At 34.3% G+C, this 16,688-nt stretch overlaps 1 protein-coding gene across 1 annotated transcript; it reads left to right on the forward strand.

Moving 5' to 3' along the window:
- The first annotated feature begins 5,227 nt into the window (after positions 1–5,227).
- On the forward strand, positions 5,228–6,160 carry LOC139874656 (uncharacterized). The gene is made up of 2 exons (XM_071862061.1): positions 5,228–5,369; positions 5,436–6,160. Exons 1-2 carry the CDS (start codon positions 5,228–5,230, stop codon positions 6,158–6,160), a joined length of 867 nt encoding a protein of 288 aa, XP_071718162.1.
- Positions 6,161–16,688: the final 10,528 nt, after the last annotated feature.

The raw sequence follows: 16,688 nt of genomic DNA on the forward strand, positions 1-16,688 counted from the left end.
AATTGTGCTGATGAATTCTGACCGACTCTAGACAAGATTTCATCAATCATATCCTCTGGTAGGTCTTCTAAAATATTCGGTTGTTTACCCTTAACGTCCATTTTGTGTTTTTATACTTTAAAAATAGACGAGGGTTAGATTCATAAAAAATAATTAACAAACAATACAAGCAATTTTACATTTATCAAAAAGAAAAACATAAGCACACTATATTACATATATTACACAACATGATTACAACTCTTTAATCCGACTCACTCATTTCTTCTTCTTCGGTCTTGGTTCGTTTTGCTAATTTCCTAGGGATATATGATGCTCCCCTAATACGAGCTGTCGTTTTCCACAATGGTTTAGAAAAACCTGGTGGTTTAGAGGTTCCCGGGTTATTGTTACATTTTAGGAAATACGGACGTTGCCGATACATATAAAGTTCATCGGGGTTGGAATCAGGTTTCTCTATTTTTATACATTTTCCCTTATTATTTTCTTTTGCTTTATTAAATTGAGTCGAGGTAATTTCTATAACATCATCGGAATCCTCATCGGGATCCGATTCATCGGAAAATTGGAATCTTCCCAATATTTTGCTTCCTCGGTGGAAACACCATTGACCATTATTGACTTTGGTCCGTTGGTTGAGGATTTTCTTTTATTTACCCGATTTACTGTAGGTATCAATATTTCTTCCTCCGAAACCTCTTCTTCTTCCGGTTCTTCCTCTTTCGGTTCCTCCTCTTCCGGTTCCTCTTCTTCCCGTTCCTCCTCTTCGGTTCCTCCTCTTCCGGTTCCTCTTCTTCCGGTTCCTCTTCGGGAATTTGTGAATATTCCCAAAGTATATTCGACTCTTCATTATTATTAGGTGAGTCGATGGAATTTGTACTAGAGGTAGACATCTATCACACAATATCAAACATATTAAGAGATTAATATATCACATAATATTTAAATGTTAATAATATATAGTTTCCAACAAAAAAGTTAAGCAATCATTTTTTGAAGAAAAACACGGTCGAAGTCCAGACTCATTAATGCATCCTAACAAACTCGGTAAGACACACTAATGCAAAAATTCTGGTTCTCTAAGACCAACGCTTGGATACCAACTGAAATGTCCCGTTCATATTGATTATAAACGTTCCATATTAATTGATTTCATTGCGAGGTTTTGACCTCTATATGAGACGTTTTTCAAAGACTGCATTCGTTTTTAAAACAAACCATAACCTTTATTTTATCAACAAGGTTAACAAGACACCACTTATATTATCTAGAAATGATAATCTAACAAATATCACACTTACACACTACCAATATATATTGGTTTACAAATATTAATATGTTACAACAAAATAAATCTTGAATGCAGTTTTAAATAATATTATACAAGCATGCAGACACCAAATCTTGTCCATATAATAGCATGCAACAGCGGAAGCTCTTAATAATCACATGAGAATAAACATGCTTTAAACGTCAACAAAAATGTTGGTGAGTTATAGGTTTAACCTATATTTATCAAATCGTAATAATAGACCACAAGATTTCACATTTCAATATACATCCCATACATAAAGATAAAAATCATTCATATGGTGAACACCTGGTAACCTACCTTAACAAGATGCATATAGAATATCCCCTATCATTCCGGGACTCCCTTTGAACATGATGAATTCGAAGTACTAAAGCATCCGGTACTTTGGATGGGACTCGTTGGGCCCAATAGATTTATCTTTAGGATTCACATCAATTAGGGTGTCTGTTCCCTAATTCTTAGATTACCAGACTAAAAAGGGGCATATTCGGCTTAATAATCCAGCCAAAGAATGTAGTTTCATTTACTTGTGTCTATTTTATAAAACATTTATAAAACTGCATGTTTTCTCATCCCAAAATATTAGATTTTAAAAGTGGGACTATAACTCACTTTCACAGATTTTTACTTCGTCGGGAAGTAAGACTTGGCCACTGGTCGATTCACGAACCTATAACAAATATGTACATATATATCAAAGTATGTTCAAAATATAATTACAACATTTTTAATACGTTTTGATGTTTTAAGTTTATTAAGTCAGCTGTCCTCGTTAGTAACCTACAACTAGTTGTCCACAGTTAGATGTACAGAAAATAAAGCAATATATTATCTTGAATCAATCCACGACCTCGTATATACAAGCCTCAGGCTAGATCACAACTCAAAGTATATATAATATTTTGGAATCAACCTCAACCCTGTATAGCTAACTCCAACATTACTGCATATAGAGTGTCTATGGTTGTTCTGAAATATATATATAGATGGGTCGATATGATATGTCAAAACATTGTATTCGTGTCTATGGTATCCCAAGATTACATAATATATTAGAATACATGTATAATACAATATGAGTTAGCTAGAATATGATTAATATAGATTTGTTACCAATTTTCATGTAGCTACAACAAGAAAAATTATCCAATCTTGTTTTACCCATAACTTCTTCGTTTTAAATCCGTTTTGAGTGTTTCAAGTTGCTATGGTTTCATATTGAACTTACAGTGAAACCTCTATAAATTAATAATGTTGGGACCGAGATATTTTATTGATTTAGCGAGATATTATTATATCGATAAATTAATAAATTATCAATTTAGAAAATTGGCTTATATTTGTGAGCAAGTCTTAAATTAATGCATCGGCATTCAAAATTATCATGTCCGTTCACTTTACCTATATGAATAAAACATAAACAAGGACCTTAAAAATTTCCATGTATGTACATTCACACATTAATGAACTTGTCATGTTCAATGTATATTGAAATTTCAAAAAAAAAAAATAGTATTTATTAATTTATAGTTTTCTGGGACCAATATATTTATATTGGAAATTCAAAAAAATTATTATCTTATTATTTTATCGATTGGGGTCTAAATTTGTACTGGTCCCAAGTTGGGACTGGACAAATTATTAATTTTATAGAGGTTATTAATTTATCGAGTATTAAATTACAGAGGTTTAGTGTAAGTTTATGAATCTAAACAGAAAAAGTATAAGTTTATAGTCGAAAATACAGGTTACAAGTCATTTTTGTAAAGGTAGTCATTTCAGTCGAAAGAACGACGTCTAGATGACCATTTTGGAAAACATACTTCCACTTTGAGTTTAACCATGATTTCTGGATATAGTTTCATGTTCATAAGAAAAATAATTTTCCCAGAAGAAAAACTTTTAAATCAAAGTTTATCATAGTTTTTAATTAACTAACCTAAAACAGCCCGCGGTGTTACTACGACGGTGTATATCCGGTTTTACGGTGTTTTTCGTGTTTCCAGGTTTTAAATCATTAATTTAGCATATCATATAGATATAGAACATGTGTTTAGTTGATTTTAAAAGTCAAGTTAGAAGGATTAACTTTATTTGCGAACAAGTTTAGAATTAACTAAACTATGTTCTAGTGATTAAAAGTTTAAATCTTCGAATAAGATAGTTTTATATGTATGAATCGAATGATGTTATGAACATCATTACTACCTTAATTTTAGTAGGTAAACCTACTGGAAATGAGAAAAATAGATCTAGCTTCAAAGGATCCTTGGATGGCTTGAAAGTTCGTGAAGCAGAATCATGACACGAAAACAAGTTCAAGTAAGATTTCCACTCGAAATAAGATTGTTATAGTTATAGAAATTGAATCAAAGTTTGAATATGAGTATTACCTTGTATTAGAAAGATATCTTACTGTAAATAAAAAAGATTTCTTGAGGTTGGATGATCACTTTACAAGATTGGAAGTAAGCTAGCAAACTTGGAAGTATTCTTGATTTTATGAAACTAGAACTTATAGAATTTATGAAGAACACTTAGAACTTGAAGATAGAACTTGAGAGAGATCAATTAGATGAAGAAAATTGAAGAATGAAAGTGTTTGTAGATGTTTTTGGTCGTTGGTATATGGATTAGATATAAAGGATGTGTAATTTTGTTTACTTGTAAATAAGTCATGAATGATTACTAATATTTTTGTAATTTTATGAGATATTTCATGCTAGTTGCCAAATGATGGTTTCCACATGTGTTAGGTGACTCACAAGGGCTGCTAAGAGCTGATCATTGGAGTGTATATACCAATATTAAATACATTTAGAAGCTGGGTATTGTACGAGTACGAATACGAGTAGAATTGTTGATGAAAATGAATGAGGATGTAATTGTAAGCATTTTTGTTAAGTAGAAGTACTTTGATAAGTGTCTTGAAGTCTTTCAAAAGTATATGAATACATATTAAAACACTACATGTATATACATTTTAACTGAGTCGTTAAGTCATCGTTAGTCGTTACATGTAAGTGTTGTTTTGAAACCTTTATGTTAACGATCTTGTTAAATATTGTTAACCCATTGTTTATTATATCTAAAGAGATGTTAAATTATTACATTATCATGATATTATGATGTATTAATATATCTTAATATGATATATATACAATTAAATGTCATTACAACGATAATCGTTACATATATGCCTCGTTTCGAAATCCTTAAGTTAGTAGTCTTGTTTTTACATATGTAGTTCATTGTTAATATACTTAATGATATGTTTACTTATCATAATACCATGTTAACTACATATATATATATATATATATATATATATATATATATATATATATATATATATATATATATATATATATATATATATATATATATATATATATATATATATATATATATATATATATATATATATATATATATATGATATCATATAGTTTTACAAGTTTTAACATTCGTGATTCACCGGTCAACTTGGGTGGTCAATTGTCTATATGAAACCTATTTCAATTAATCAAGTCTTAACAAGTTTGATTGCTTAACATGTTGGATACACTTAATCATGTAAATAACAATTTCATTTAATATATATAAATATGGAAAAGTTCGGGTCACTACACTATAACCCCCACATGTGGATGGGGTAAGGATAAAAGTTGGCAGGATGATAATGATTCTTTCCGCGATGGAAACAATGATTACTTTCATAGTTCGGGATATCTAAGGCGAAACGGTGGCAGTAGTTACCCGCTTAATGACAGACATCAAGGTGAAGGTGATAATCATGGATACAACCGGCACGATCGCTATTCTTCGCGGAAATGGAATAATGAATCTTTCAACATTCTCCAAATGTTAATAAAGACGCCTAAGGAAATTCTTTTACAAGAAAGAGTGACGATGTCTTTTCCTGATCCTCAGCCTTTAGCGGAGAATAGCAGGCGTGATAAGTCCAAATTTTGCATTTTCCTTGATGACTATGGTCATGATACTAACCGCTGTCGGAATTTGGCAGAATTAATTGCGGAAGCATTTGAGCAAGGTAAATTTGACCACTTGTTAACTTAAGGAGCTGCGAGTACTGAAAACGCTATGATCTTGCCTGCAGAATCTAATGCTCCACAAGTGCCAAATGCTGGTGCGATAGTTCAAGCTGACCGGAAAGCCCCCGCAGTAAAGAATTTAGGGGTTAAAATGGTGAGCAAGAAGGAGAATTTGCGTGAACTACATGTTATTAATGTGGTGGAAGTTCAAAGTGGAATGTCAGTGTTTCAAGTATCTGAGCAATTCTCAAATTGGCAATGCGCCTCTATTACTTTCCCTCCCATAAACTTGAGCGCGGATCTTGATAAACCAGTTGTGGTTTCATGTCGCATTGTGAACACTGGTATTATAATAATGAAAGTGCATGTTGATACTGTTAGTAGTGTGGATGTCATGTACGAACAGTGTTTCAACAAATTGCCTGCACATGTTAGGGCTTTGCTAAAACCTACTACGGTTTCGCTAGCTGGTTTTTCAGGGGAATCAACTTGGCCTATTGGTCAATTGGAATTGAAAATTGAATTGGTAGATGACTGCGATGAAATGCTAGAGTGGCAAGCCTTGTTAAACCTTTATGTAATGCGTAATCAGTCTAGGTTTAACATGATTCTTGGGAGCACTGCTTTACGCATGTTTGGCGCAATATCATCTACATTGCATGGAATGGTAAAGTTTTCTACTTGCAATGGTGTTGGTACGCTAACTTTGGCGGTAATTGAACCAATGTGCGCGATGATTACTGCACGAGAAAGCATTGGTATTGAAGGGCATGCGGTGCTCGCTGAATAGCGTAAATGTTTGGAGCAGATAAACATTTTAGTGATTGATTACTTAATCACTTTTTAGTGTATGCGCATTGCGTTGCATTGTTTTATTAATGATTGTCATTTCTTGAAAAGTGCGAATAAAAAGTAATGAACTTGTGTTTTAGCGATTGTTTCTATACAAAGGAGAAAACACTACGTGTGGCCACGCGCAATAATAATCTTGCAGAATACAAACGCTTAAGTATTATAACACTGAATAACATTCTTATGCAAAATTCAACTAAGTGTTTGCAAAAATTTTAAAATATATGGCATTATTTCGCTAAGTAATGATAAAGCCTACTTGTGCTAACAATGCGGATTTTCATCAAATATTACCTTTAAAGTCAGGTGATGAAATTGCCCATTTGTGCTAAGTAATAAATGTTGCGAAAGGATAAAATTTCCTAAGTATTTGATCTTGCCATACTTAGATGCTTCGCAATGCTAACAAATTACCTAAGGATCATTTTGGTGGACTTAGAAGATTCATAATGTATAAATTTATACAAGTACAGATTGTTTCGCGAAAGTACATACTTATTATGTGCACAATAATAAAAGTTGGAAATTGCAAAGGACAAGTCTAGGTTATGAATATATTGAACAAAGAGCTATATAAATAAATAGAGTTGCAACTGCGAAATATAAAACTTCTTTAATAAAACGCTATGCGAAGCGTGTCGATATACAAAAAACGTAATACACGATTGCGAGTACAGATACATTAGTCAAACGAAAATACTATAGCTCGAGTGCCTTAATTTCTTCAAAGGTTACGTTCTCCTTCCGGCTAATCTTCTCTAAAGCTGGAATGGTAACCTTTGCGACTTCTTTTTTGGCCTTCGCAAGTGCTTCTATTGCTTTTTCCAGTGGACAAATTTCATTTGTAATGTCAGAAGGAAGCGGCTGGGAAAGGTCGCCAAGTCGGCAAAGCAAGTCATACCATTCGCAGCGAGTGGCGAGCTTAGATGCTTGTACATACGCTCTGAACTTCTCTGTCACTGGCACGGAATCCATAACCTTGTCACCAAGCTCGGGCAGATATTTGACAAGTTGTGAAAATTGATTTTCAGCAAATTTCGCTCTATTTTTTAGAGCGGAAGCTTCATCTTGAGACTGTTTAAGCGCATCTTCAGTCTTTTTAAGTTTTTGCTCCAGCTCTTGAATCTTCTTGCGTCGAGCTAGAGCAACAGCACTCTTCTTATCATAATGTTCTGAAATGATGTTGAACCGTTCGACGTTGTCCACGGTTAAACAAATTGCGTTAAAACAATTCTTTAACCGCTGTCTTTCGGCTTCTGAAAATGTAAGTTCATTATACTTTGTGCGCACGCTGTTTGGCACAAATTTGTAGAGTTTCTTGTAAAGTTTGTTGGCATGCTCTTCTTCTGCGGGATCTGCGGTGTCGTCATTGCGATTTGATGTTTTAGCCTCTGAGGGAATGGTCAAATCTTCATCATCGGGTGTTTAGAAAATAACTTCTGGGATATCCCCACCTATGGTGAATGTCTCTTCTGCCTCCTCGGATGAGCCTGAAATAACAACTAAACGTGGATAAGCAAATAAAGTGAATAAATGTATAAATGCAGTTATAATATCAAAATGATATACGAAACTATGCGGTATAAAGCTAACTTACTTGTTTCGTCTTCCTCCACTATAGGAGTTGCAATGGTGCGTTGGCGACTTTTGCGGGGCGTAGTAACCTCATCGGCCACGGCTTTCTGTTTTCCCCGGTCTTCGCCACCCGATATGATGAAAGTGTTAAGAATTGGTTCATCAATGATGCTGATTGCACTATCGCCTTTGTTGGTTGAATGTAGGTTAATACACTAAACAATAAACTTAAGTATAATTAATCAAAGAATATGTTTTGATGATAACACACACATACGCATAAGTGATGACTGACATCTTAACATAAAACACGCAAGGTCACTAATCCATACTTTATCTTGTAAGCGACCAAGTCAAACATAGGATTAAGAATGAAATTAAAAGTTTAGGTAAACACACGGTTGAGGTACGGTCGACCGCATAGTCAACCGTGAAACCCCAAACTGAATTGCAACGCAGTTTTGTGAAAACAAGTTGCACGGTCGCCACCACGGTCAACCGCATTGCGATCGCAATATCTTCTGTCATCGTTTTTGACCAAATAAAGTTTACCTAGTTCCCGACATCTATAATTCATGAAACCTTTCTCAACATGCTTAGAATAGATGCCTTCTCCATACTCAATTGAGTTTTGGTCATAAAAACACTAATTGTGATTAATTACGCCTAATGACATCTTAATGACAAATTAACCAAGATTAGGCATAACACATAAGTGTTAATCAACAACTTGTGATCTTAATTCTTATCTAGATATCCTTAGTATGATCATCAAGTACCAACACACTTAAGCCAATATCACTAGAACAATAATTGCTATTAGAAATGACTTAGTGATTAATTAATGCTAAATGAAGAACAATGCTCTCAAGGATAAACTAGAAATGAATTGTAATCCTAAAACACACTTAGATACATTTAGGATGGTCACCAAGTCCCAACTAGAGATTGCTCTTCCCTTGTGCATGTGTTGGACATTAATGTGTGCTTACACATTAATCATGTAATGTGTTATATTGCACATTAAACTTATTAAGTGCTTGAATTATAAGTTGTGCAAGTATCTATATGATTGATCCTAGAATAACTATCTCTTGCTATGTGAGTATTACTTGCTACTTGCTAATAATGCTTAATACTTATAAACTTGTCAACTTGATTAATATGTTTGTCATGTGCTCATTAGTTAGGATTCAAGTAACTAACCTACTCCAATAGATTAAGTGTAAAATGATTCACAATGAAACTATAGTCAATTGTCTATTTGGTCTAGTCTAAGTAACTAAGTGTGATTGCTTGTTCAAGAATAACTTAAACTTAATGTACCTACATACTCCATGATTATCTTATAGAGACATTATTCAATTAATCCCTAACTAAACTCAAATGAAACATGACTTGTGATTAATTGGAACTAGGAAGTTAATGATATAGTGACTAGCCTTTAGAATTGAACCAAGTGCATAAATGTGACTAACTAAGTCTTGACCAAACTGAAATTTCCCTAAATATCAATCAAGACACTTCTCCAAGAATGTTGGATTTGCCACTTTTGGAATGATTAGTCACTTTCATGCAATAAGACCAAATCTCACACACTTAATGCATATAGTACTTGTATAGGATGTTTGGTTTCTTTTGCAGGTGCTAGAAGGAGTAAAGGTGCCAAAATGTGGTGTTCAAATCTGAGTCAAACGGCTGTACAACGGATACCAATTTTGGACTGGAGCACGCACGGTCGCACCACGGTCGACCGTGCAGGCAACCGTGTGTCAACGGCTATTTTTTGAATCCCACTATAAAAGGAAAACATTTAAGAGCATTTGAAGCTGACCCTATTGCACATTTCAAAGGCTTATCTCCAGTGATCACAAGTGCATCAACTACTACTCAAATGTGATCAAGCAAGAGAAGATTCTATGATCTTATAGATATAGAATTGGGTTGTTGTAAACTTACTAATCAAAATCATTTATCTTGTGAGTTTACTTAATGTAATGTGTGTCCTAGTATTGTGGTAGGATCATCATTGCAGAGTGTATAACTCTCGTAACTTCAATTAGTGAAAGCATAGGCTAGCTTAGTGATCTACTTCCTTAAAGGGAATTAGGAAGTTGATTAATCTTATTTGGAGATTAATACTTGTCCAAGGTGAAGACAAGTTGATCTAGGTTGGAGTTGATCTTTCAAAGGGAAAGAAAGATTAGGTTTGTTGTCTACTAAAGAAGATTGAAGACATGTAAATCGGATCTCCACCGGGTTTGGAGAAAAGTGCTTCGTGAAGCAACAAATCCCGATTAGTGTAATCGGGGAGTGGATTAAGGTGGATTAGTTAACATCCACCCGAACTACTATAAATCCTTGTGTCTATGTTCTTTACATTACTCATTTATCATTTGAACATATACACTACACACATCAAGTTTGAGTTGAGTTGGTTGATCAAAGTAAAATCGAATTTGGTGATCAATCGAAAAATTGGTAAAAATGTATTAAGTAACTATTCACCCCCCTCTAGTTACTTACAATTGGTATCAGAGCGGTTGCTCAAATCCTTGTGCTACAAACGATCGCAATAGCGTCAAAATTAGTTTTGTGCAAAAACTTGAGTCAACGATTCTCAGATCAACTCAAACTATGGAAGAATTGGTGAAAGAAGCACCAATATTTGATAAGATGAATATTGATGTGAGGAAATCAAGATTTGAGTCTTATCTTAAATCCAAGGATTACTACTTGTGGAGAATAATCAAAGTAGCAGACTTTGTACCACAAGCTAGTTCAAGACTAGTGAAGTCAAATTTTCAAAAGAATGATGTTTTGAAACAATTTGATGCAATTTCACTACTTAATGGAATTCTTCCTAGTGAAGAAAGATTAAAGATAATCTCATGTGAAAGTTCAAAAGAATGTTGGGACTCACTATGTTCTCAAGAAGATTTAAACTCTAGGAGTTTAAAGGGTAAAGGAATAGGGAAGGGTTTGAAAAAGGTTGGTGATTTTCAAGCAAAAGGGTTGAATGAAGATGAAGACTTTTGCCTCATGAGTTCTTGGAATGATGTGGATCAAGATGGTCAAAGTAAAGAAGAGGTTGAATCTCCATTCAAAGAAGATGATGTCTCAAGCATGGATTGCAATGAGGTACATGTACTCTATCTTTCTAATTATGAAGAATTGTTAGATGATTATAAGACTATTAAATTGGTATATGATAGTAGTCGTGACAAAGTAAAACTTTTGGAGAAAGAATTATACAAAGTTAGACAACTCAACAAAGTTTTAATTAATGAAAATAACTCTTTGAAACGAAAACTTGAAAGGATAACTATTTGTGATTCATCAAGAGGTAAACATGAAATGAATGTATGTCACGACTCTAGCAAACACAAATCTTGTAACCAAAGTCCATTGTCTATTATTAGGAAAATTGAAAACATGAGAAAAATGGACCAAGCTAGCAATTCCATGGTAGGGATAAGTCAAGGATTGGGTAATCTTAAAATCAATCAAAATCAATGATCAAAATGCTAATGAGAATAACCTTCTCACAAGACTTTGTATAAATGAAAGGTTTTTCTTACAAATGCAAATTGTTTTTGAAAAATGATTTTAAAAGATCAAGTGTAGGAAGCTTACTTGCCTTAAGATTGTGTGTTTATGTGAAAACATGTATTGCATGCTAAATACTAGATTGATGCGTTTTGTGTATACTATGTGTGATTGAATATAAATATATATACATATAGATATAGTATATTATGTGTCATTGATGATTAAACATCGGGAGGATGTAATCATTCAATGTTCGGAAAAGAAAACTTATCCTCAAGTATTCTATAGAACCTAAGAATCGTCAAAACACGTTTGAAGAAAGAAGAGGTGAAGAAACGAGTGATTAGAAGGATCCACGGCAGCACCACGGCTGACCGTATACTCGACCGCAGACTCTTGTCCTGTACGTGGAAAAATATCTACACGGCTAACATCACGGTATATCGTTCTTCGACCGTGCATAGTCTGATTCTATTTTAAATTAAATTAAACCCTCACTTTTATTTCTTTTCAACCCACTTCAAAACACACACACCTACACACGGCTGAGGAGATCGACCGTACGGAGAAGAACGCTCATTCCCTCAATTTCAATTCCTACTTTCGGTATGATTAATCTTTGCTTTCCTAACATTCAATTGTGTTTGTATGATGAATTAGGGTTATGAAGAAACCCTAACTAGAATGAATCAAAACCTAAATTGATGCAAACAATTGAAATTGTTCTTGAAGAACTATTTAGAAACGATTATAGTAATGATTATTGTATGCATTGATTTAACTTTGGATAATTCCAGGGTTCATTATACATCTAGGTTAGATTTTCATAGAAGCATTGTTCATATGATATGAATGACATTGTTGCAAATTGAGTGTAATAATGTTGAATGTCAAAACATGTGTTGATGATAATTTCAAAAGTCTAGAACACATATGAACTTTGTGAAAATCTTAATCTAGTTGCAAACTCATTGACACTAATGAATAGTGAAAATGTGAAGAACATTAACATCAAAACGTCTAAGTATTGATGATAATTAAAGTTTGCAAAACTTGTTGCCTACAATTGAATTATGCACTTTGAATTAATTAAAAGTGTCAATGTGCAGAAAATGGCAAATCGAGGAGAAAGCTCATCTAACTTTCGCCCACACCAATCAACACTTAACAGAGAAAGAGTGAAAGATCGAATAATAGTAGAAGGAAGGAGAATTGAAGCAAAATTTTTTCCTGAAATGGTGGCAGCTTTCCCAGATTTAAACTGGAATGTATTTCTTGATCTAGATGGACCAATTTATCCATCACTCGTTTAAGACTTTTACTCTAGATTCGTCTATACCAAAGATTCAGTTACCTTTAGGCTAAAAGTTTCAAGAACTACAGTAACACTGCAAGATTTTGGAAAACTTCTAGATGTTCCAGCAAATGGAGAAAGGTTCTTCAACACAGGACACAGTCTGACCTATCTTCCTGATTTCATCAATAAAGATGATGCTATTCGAACACTGTGTGAAGACAAGGCTCTGAGAGGAGAAATTCACAATCGAGGAGTGTTGAGCAAACACCTGCTAAAGAAGTTCCGAATATGGAACACAGTGATCGACTACAATGTGTACTGTAGAATGGGAAATCGCTCACATATTCATGCTGTTCAGATGACTCTTCTTTAGTGCCTACAAATGCAAATTCCGGTAAACATGGCATACTTTATGGCCATACGAATAAGCAATGTGCCAAAGGACTCAACAAGAGCTCTTCCTTATGGAATGCATCTTACAAAGTTATTTGTCAAATTAAAGGCAACAGATGACATTGGCATAAATCCAACCTATAAAATATTTAATCATCATACATTAACATTGATGGGGTGGGATGATGAAGATGACTCTGATGAGATTGAAAGGGTTTATGAAGCCATGACCAACTCTCAAATCAACTTGAAAGATATATCCGATAGTGATGAAGAACAATTTCCGGATGAAGCTAATGATCCTTTTTATGGCTTGGACCGTGATTCAAAAGCTGAACGAATCTACTTAAATCAAGCTAAGATAAAGAAGTATCAATCCAAGATCAGCCGGCTCCTAAAGAAAGCGAAAAAGGCATTTTCATGTCGAAGTAGTAGTGATGTGAGAATTGGAAGGTGAAGAAAGTGAGAGGTTAAAATGTTGGTTGAATAACTTGTTTGTAATAATTGAATGTGTGACTATTTGAATATTTCTTGGTTAGAATCTGTTTAATTAAAGTTAGTTAATTTATGCTTCTAACAGTTCTCACACGGTCAACTACACGGTCGACCGTAGCATCGACCGTGTATGTATCTGACACTTCTTCTTCTCTCTCCTGAAAAAATAAATGCACATTGAACCTCTCAAAACTCATTGGACCTGGTTTCAAAGTATCATTCATAAATTAGCATACTTGAATATGATCAAAATTCTCAAAAGATTCAATTACTCCAAAAGGGAATGAAAGATTAAATGAAGGTTCATCTTTTTCCCTTTAAATTGAGTAGATTATGATGCAAAACTCACTACACCATCTCACTCAAAATGAGTCAAGCAAACAACTCTCCTAACAATCCTTTTGTGATTGACTTGTCATCTTCAGTTTCCAACTCCTTTGACAATCACTTAGCTAACACCCAAGAAGAACGAGATGTGATCAACCGCAACCAACAAATGGTTAGCACTGGACTAATTGCCGAAGGTTGTATGGTCACTATTGAGCATTTTTCGAAAGAGCTTCTCAAAAATTATGATCACATAAAATGGGATTCATTCTTAACCTTAAAAGGTCCCATTCACTCCACTCTTTTTCGTGAATTTTACGCTAACTATGAATTCAATCCCCCAACTAACGTCAAATTTTGGTTGTTTGACAAAGGATTTTACATATCTCTTAAGGACTTTGGAAGATTCATGCATGTTCCCGATGAAGGCTTGAAATGTTTCTCCTATAGTCCATATCTCCTCTGTCTTCCCGAATTTGTCACAAAAGGTGACATCATCAACACCTTTTGTCAAAGGCCAATCAATCACATTGAAATCCAAAGTGATGGTCTTAAGGAAAATCATCTTGCACCTAAGTTTGACCTTTGGCTCAAAGTCATAAGTCACAATATCTACTGCAAGGGGGAAACACTATCCACAAACGTTCATGCCTATGAAGCCTCACTACTCTGGTGTCTCCAACACCGAATTCAAGTCAACATGGCACTATTCATGGCAAAGAGGATGAATGGATTGGTGTACAATGAATCTCTCTGTCTTCCCTATGGAGCACACTTAACGAAGCTCTTCACACAACTGTGTCTTCGTGACGTACATCCTGTTGGTCTAACCTCCCTCCCAATCAACTATGATTTGATTCAACCTTTTAACGAAGAAACAGAAGGAGATAACACACCTACTTGGAGTGTTACGGGATCTGATGATAGTGTGGAAGATGACCAGTTCATTGCACTATTATTCTCCACTCAAATGTCCATCCTTCATCGTCAGAATCGTCGAACTCACAAGATCCTGCGACGCTTTCTGAACAATCTTGTTTGTGGAAAATGCTCATCTCACCCAAGCACATCTCATCCCATGTAGAACAAACTTAGGATTGATTCACTGTACCCTCCATGCATATTTTCATATATGCATCACTATGTTTCGTGCTTGCTTTGAATAAAATGTGTGCTTGTTATCTTTTAATATATTTATTTTTTCCAAACGTGCACAATTTAATGGGGAGATTTGTTCTTAGGGCGAGCTAACCTTTTTACTTCGACAAAAGGGGGAGAAAAATGGATACAAGTGATTGTTAACACTTGCGTATTTATAGCAAAATGTCCCTCATCACTTGTATGTTTGTCATCATCAAAAAGGGGGAGAATGTTAGTTGAATGTGGGTTAATACACTAAACAATAAACTTAAGTGTAATTAACCAAAGTGTAATTAACCAAAGAATATGTTTTGATGATGACACACACATACGCATAAGTGATGACTGACATCTTAACATAAAACACGCAAGGTCACTAATCCATACTTTATCTTGCAAACGACCAAGTCAAACATAGGATTAAGAATGAAATTAAAAGTTCAGGTAAACACACGGTCGAGGTACGGTCGACCGCATAGTCAACTGTGGAACCCCAAACTGAATTGCAACGCAGTTTTGTGAAAACAGGTTGCACGGTCGCCACCACGGTCAACCGCACTACGACTGCAGTTTCTTCGGTCACCGTTTTTGACCAAATAAAGTTTGACTAGTTCCCGAAATCTATAATTCATGAAACCTTTCTCAACATGCTTAGAATAGATGCCTTCTCCATACTCAATTGAGTTTTGGTCATAAAAACACTAATTGTGATTAATTACGTCTAATGACATCTTAATGACAAATTAACCAAGATTAGGCATAACACATAAGTGTTAATCAACAACTTGTGATCTTAATTCTTTTCTAGATATCCTTAGTATGATCATCAAGTACCAACACACTTAAGCGAATATCACTAGAACAATAATTCCTATTAGAAATGACTTAGTGATTAATTAAGGCTAAATGAATAACAATGCTCTCAAGGATAAACTAGAAATGACTTATAATCCTAAAACACACTTAAATACATTTAGGATGGTCACCAAGTCCCAACTAGAGATTGCTCTTCCCTTGTGCATGTGTTGGACATTAATGTGTGCTTACACATTAATCATGTAATGTGTTATATTGCACATTAAACTTATTAAGTGCTTGATCCTAGAATAACTATCTCTTGCTATGTGAGTATTACTTGCTACTTGCTAATAATGCTTAATACTCATAAACTTGTCAACTTGATTAATATGTTTGCCATGTGCTCATTAGTTAGGATTCAAGTAACTAACCTACTCCAATAGATTAAGTGTAAAATGGTTCACAATGAAACTATAGTCAATTGTCTATTTGGTCTAGTCTAAGTAACTAAGTGTGATTGCTTGTTCAAGAATAACTTAACCTTAATGTCCCTACATACTCCATGATTATCTTATAGAGACATTATTCAATTAATCCCTAACTAAACTCAAATGAAACATGACTTGTGATTAATTGGAACTAGGAAGTTAATAATATAGTGACTAGCCTTTAGAATTGAACCAAGAGCATAAATGTGACTAACTAAGTCTTGACGAAACTGAAAGTTCCCTAAATATCAATCAAGACACTTCTTCAAGAATGTTGGGTTTGCCACTTTTGGAACGATTAGTCACTTTCATGCAATAAGACCAAATCTCACACACTTAATGCATATAGTACTTGTATATGATGTTTGGTTTCTTTTGCAGGTGCTAGAAGGAGTAAAGGT

The sequence above is a fragment of the Rutidosis leptorrhynchoides genome, chromosome 11 (assembly GCF_046630445.1).
Source record: "Rutidosis leptorrhynchoides isolate AG116_Rl617_1_P2 chromosome 11, CSIRO_AGI_Rlap_v1, whole genome shotgun sequence".
Taxonomy (NCBI): Eukaryota; Viridiplantae; Streptophyta; class Magnoliopsida; order Asterales; family Asteraceae; genus Rutidosis; species Rutidosis leptorrhynchoides.